Source organism: Adiantum capillus-veneris, chromosome 11 (assembly GCF_014529385.1).
Source record: "Adiantum capillus-veneris isolate H3 chromosome 11, ASM1452938v2, whole genome shotgun sequence".
NCBI classification, from domain to species: Eukaryota; Viridiplantae; Streptophyta; class Polypodiopsida; order Polypodiales; family Pteridaceae; genus Adiantum; species Adiantum capillus-veneris.
Genome location: NC_140941.1, coordinates 99,544,654 through 99,549,224, shown reverse-complemented (window position 1 = coordinate 99,549,224; position 4,571 = coordinate 99,544,654). Strand labels below are relative to the sequence as shown.

General features: G+C 43.8%; 1 protein-coding gene across 2 annotated transcripts; it reads left to right on the top strand.

The window, feature by feature from the left end:
• Window positions 1-312: 312 nt before the first annotated feature.
• Window positions 313-3,656, top strand: LOC147447724 (F-box protein At4g35930-like). 2 transcript variants are annotated; one of them, XM_086524394.1, is made up of 5 exons: window positions 314-738; window positions 806-1,406; window positions 2,667-2,741; window positions 2,862-2,971; window positions 3,124-3,656. In XM_086524394.1, the coding sequence occupies exons 2-5, from the start codon at window positions 963-965 to the stop codon at window positions 3,380-3,382; spliced, it is 888 nt and encodes a 295-aa protein (XP_086380520.1). In that variant the 5' UTR covers window positions 314-738; window positions 806-962; the 3' UTR covers window positions 3,383-3,656. The 2 variants fall into 2 exon arrangements, with proteins under 2 accessions (XP_086380519.1, XP_086380520.1); XM_086524393.1 differs by having other exon boundaries at window positions 313-1,406.
• The last annotated feature ends 915 nt before the right edge of the window (window positions 3,657-4,571 follow it).

The following is a 4,571-nucleotide window of genomic DNA, read 5'->3' as shown; positions in this document are numbered from 1 at the left end:
TTTTCTTGTCTCTTTGAGATTTGTTTTTTAGAAAATGATTTCTACCAATTATTCCTAATCAACACCTAATGCACGAGAGATCCCTCTCATTGAGACTGATGGTAGCTTCTACACACACGTCCGGCCGGACATGTGAGAGAGAGGCCTAAATAATAAGGTGGTCACCCAAATTTTGGACATGGCAGGCGGGAACAGGTCTACAACCCTACACCAATTTTCCCTCCAAAATGACGGCCCATTCAAAAAACCGAGCAATTCTCGCATTACGGAGTCTCTTCCTGTACCCTTTTCCCTCCCTTTTCTGCTTCTTGCCCTCGCCACACCATAGCCCTGTATGGTACCCCCATCCCACTGTACGCGAGCTCACTATCTCTCTCTCTCTCCCCCCCCCCCCCCCCCCCCCCCCCAACACACATTTTTATTGTAAACACACACGTTCATAGCTAGACAGCGTCGCCCTTTCCCGTAGCCTGTGGGTGTCATTGTTTCTCTTATCTTCCTATTCGAAAGGCATTTCGCGCTAAGGAGAGAGGCACTCGCCTATTCACGACGTCGTAGCAGGAAGCCCTCTCTGCAGTCCCGGTTGTTGCCGGAGATTGAGCTTTACAGTATTGCAACATTGTTTGGATTCTGCAACCCTGTCAAGCTGCAAGCTCGGCGGCATCGGATATCGAATTACACGTACCTGTAGCTATGGGATTTTGAACCTTCTCATAGAAGTCGCGAGCTGAGACACAGGTAATTGCACGATTTTCTCCATTGTGGCTATGGCTCCCGACCCTTCAGATCCTTTTGTTTTCGCCAGCATCCACTTACTGCTTCATAAGCAACAGAAGCAGCGGGTAGGACGACCATCTCGCTCCCGCCCTTCCAGCCATTCCAAACTACTTCCTTCGACATCTTCTGGAGCTAGCAGCAGACGACATCATAAACGAAAGAGCAGGAGCCGAATCAGTAGCAAGATGCCATTGCACTATCTGAAGCCTGGGGCTTTAGCTCAACTTCGTGATGCACAAAGGAGTGCAAGGGTTTCATCTTCCCTTGTATGTGCAACTAAAAAGAAGAGGATTGCTAGCTCTATAAATGAAGCAATTGACGAGGAGGTAGATGCAGGGACAGTGCAACTGGGGGTGAATCCAGAGGTGCAGGGCAGGGATGGAACATTGGAATCTCGTAATACCCAGATCAGTGCCGTGAGTTCCATGACTCCTGGACCTCCAGTCAGACTCTTTGGACCCCTTTGTCCACAAAGGAAGAAGCTTTTGGCACCAAAAACTCCTTTGCCTCCTACCGTACCTTCTGTTGCTGCTATCTCTGCCCCAATTACTCCAGTGAATTCCTCTCCCCCCTTGAATTCTGATCCTGAAGGAGAATCATTGCTGGAGTCTCTACCGCTCGAGCTTTTGGTACGCCTACTGGATCTGACCTGCACCTTTTAAATTGGGTCTGTTACTTCTTACATTGATCACTTATTTGCTATGTTATTAGCAAAATCCTTTGTAAGCTAGAGCTGCAAATTCTGTGTTTGTTTTTGTGGTTGGATAATTCCCTGTGTGCAGAAACGAATTATTAGTTGTGACCCAACCGGCCTAGCTTTGTGCACCTATTGATTCCAACTGTGAAAACTAAGCTAGGCAGTTGAAGGCTTCTTCTGATTCGACTCATAAGCTTTGAAAGAGGAAAGGAGAGTTGTGTTCTTAAATACAGTGGACTTAGTAGTGGAAGATGTCATCACTCTTTTCACGGACAGAATTGCATGGACATTCAATTTTCTGTGGTGAAGGCTGAGTTATGAATTTGTATTATGAGTCTGTGTCCTTTGAAATACTCCATTTAATATGGACATAACATGTGCAATGCCTGCACATATTGCTCAGGAGGAACCACAATTATGAAAGGAAATATGCCAGCTTGCATAACAGTTGATAGAAGGATGCTCTAGTCATGGATAGGGTTCATGCTTTGAGTTTTTTGTTTTTGATTCTGAAGCAACTTGGCTTGTGATTTCCCTTAAATTTAACATTGGCATCCTCCAACATGATCAAGCTGTCACGATCGAAATCCCATTGCTATTAAGCGGCAAGACAAGAATGCAATAGGAGCTCTCTTGAAGTCAGTCAGCTATGTTTGTTGTGGCCTATGCCAATTGCAATTTTTTTTCTTATTCTGTATTATTTAATTGTATGTCAATGCATAGCTCTAAGTTGGGTGTTGGGCACATTGAAATCGGCTTGATATATTTATTGGAAATTTGTCCAATTTTGAGAAATTTAGTCTGACCAAGTTCTATTTACAGTTGATATCTGTTTTGTGCTGTGAGTCTCTCTAACACTCCTGAAGTTGGTTTTACAACAAAGAGTTCTTCAAGAAAGGCAGAAGGTCAAGAGTACCCATGCTTTAAGATGGAGTAGTTGATCATGAAAGTTAATTATTTCTTAGTACAAAGGATCCTGCCAATATTTGCTTTATTTATTTTGATGTTTTGGCATTCTCCTGTAAAATCCATTTAGAATGCGAATAATATGTATGCAAGGTCTCACCTGATCTGTCTTGAAGCTGATTGTGCCCAGTCTGACTACTTGATTTGTGCTTCTGTGCAATTTGATGTGAATTTTTATTCCCCATAGGGTTCTGAACAGGCCATTTTAACTTTTTGCTATTTGCAGGTGCGCATTGTGTGCAATTTACACCATGACCAACTGAAGCCAACTTTTCATGTTAGTAGAAGACTGAGGCAAGCGGTAAGTTCTTTCTTCCTGTAACCAAATCATGCCATGTAGCAAACTTTTTCTGACAAGTGTTTGTCATTCTTAAAAAGTGAGCCATTGTGATTTCTCAATCAGAGCTTATGATGTTTGCAGGTTGTTGTTGCTAGGCAGTGTCATTTTGATTTTACAACCCCTGACAGAGAGCGGCAAGATGCATTGCAGTTAACTACTCCTAGAGGAGATCTCAGCTGGCCCTTTATCAGGTAATTTAATTGATGAGTGTCTGTTATGTCAAGGTTTTGCCTGTGGATGGACAAAGGTATTACATGTACTAGCGTGTTCCATGTTTGACATGTCTACATGGAGTTACTGTCGGTTTCACTGAGTTTTTACACGATAGTTCCTTGTTTTGTAGGGCCAATGCAGGAGGTTCAGGGCCCTCAAGACCTCCCACTCCTAAAGCTCCAAGGCCAGCACCAAAGCCTCTTCAAGCAAGAATCTCACTTGCTGAAATGCAGCAGCTGGCAGGACCCCTTTTTCCTGGCTCTGCCAGTCGTCTTCGTCGAGTGAAGCCACCGAGCATTCCGCGCCCAACATTCCGGGCAGTTGCATCACATCGAGTTCTCTTTTATGAGGAGGAGCTCTGTCAAGCAGTTGCTCAGAATAGCTTATAGATCACTGTGAGGTTTATTCTTGATTCAGGAAATGTTCTTTGGATCAGGACATAACGTCTTACCATTATGAGCCTTGTTCTGTGCAAAGTGCTTCCAAGTTTATAGGAGCTCTAATGCTGTCAAATTATTACATTTATCAAAGCATAAGTCCTTGAGTCAATACATGCCATTAAGGCAATTCCGCAGTAGTGAAGATGCGATGATGAAGCATTTTGACCTGTCTATGTATAGCCTGCAGGATTAAATTTTGAGAATAATATGAACATTCGCCTAATTGTTGCTGGGTTCGTGCTTATACATGGAATGTGTTTAAGTGCTTCTGTGTTAACTGGTTGTTCGTGCACAAATAACCTCTAAAATGGGTTCCCAAGGGTTAGCAGTTAGTACTACGATGATATTTTTGAACCTGGTGCAAAAATTTGTGAAAGACATTTGTTTATATTAGATGTTAACAGGAATCGCATGATTGTATGAAAATTATGCTTTTGTAGCTCTTTCTAATGACAGGCTACTCTTGATGAGCTCCCTGTGCATCAGCGTTTTCATTCATTTGAACTTTTGGCTAGATCATTAAATTACAGGCTACAGCATGCTATACAACAGAGATTGATTTATCCTACTCGGCGCATGTCCTCTAGACGTATCCTGACGCAATCTGCTACCCCAATGAGGGGGTCAACAGGCTCAGCCCTGGGACGAGTGATTCATTACGGTGGTGCAGGCCTAGGTGGGGTACTCGCGAGCGAGCTCCAGCACATGGGTTCTCCCATCAGCCATTCGGCAAGAGCAACGCTATAGCCTGTTGGCTGGCTGAAGCTCAAGCACGTCCGGATCTCTTGTAATGACCTTGTTTGAGTTGTGACGAGGACTACACTTTTTTAGGTGGCCATTGGTCGAGAAAAGACCAACGCCTAAAGAAAAATTGAAGTATTTGCCCTTGTGATTTGGTCAAATTGTCAACCATAGTGTGGTTCTTGTCTTCTGATGTGGATGGGTTGTCAATGTGCTCAATCAAACTTGACCAGCGGGTAGCTCCATCTGCACATCGTTTTTGGCTCCATGTGCTAAGGTTAAGAGCCTAAATAAAGCACTGACTCAAGGTTCTTGCAAATCAGTCAAAGAAGAGGCAAGGCTTGAACTTCTCTAGCCAGTTAGCCATCCATCAGCCATTGAAAAGGCTTGTAGGCTA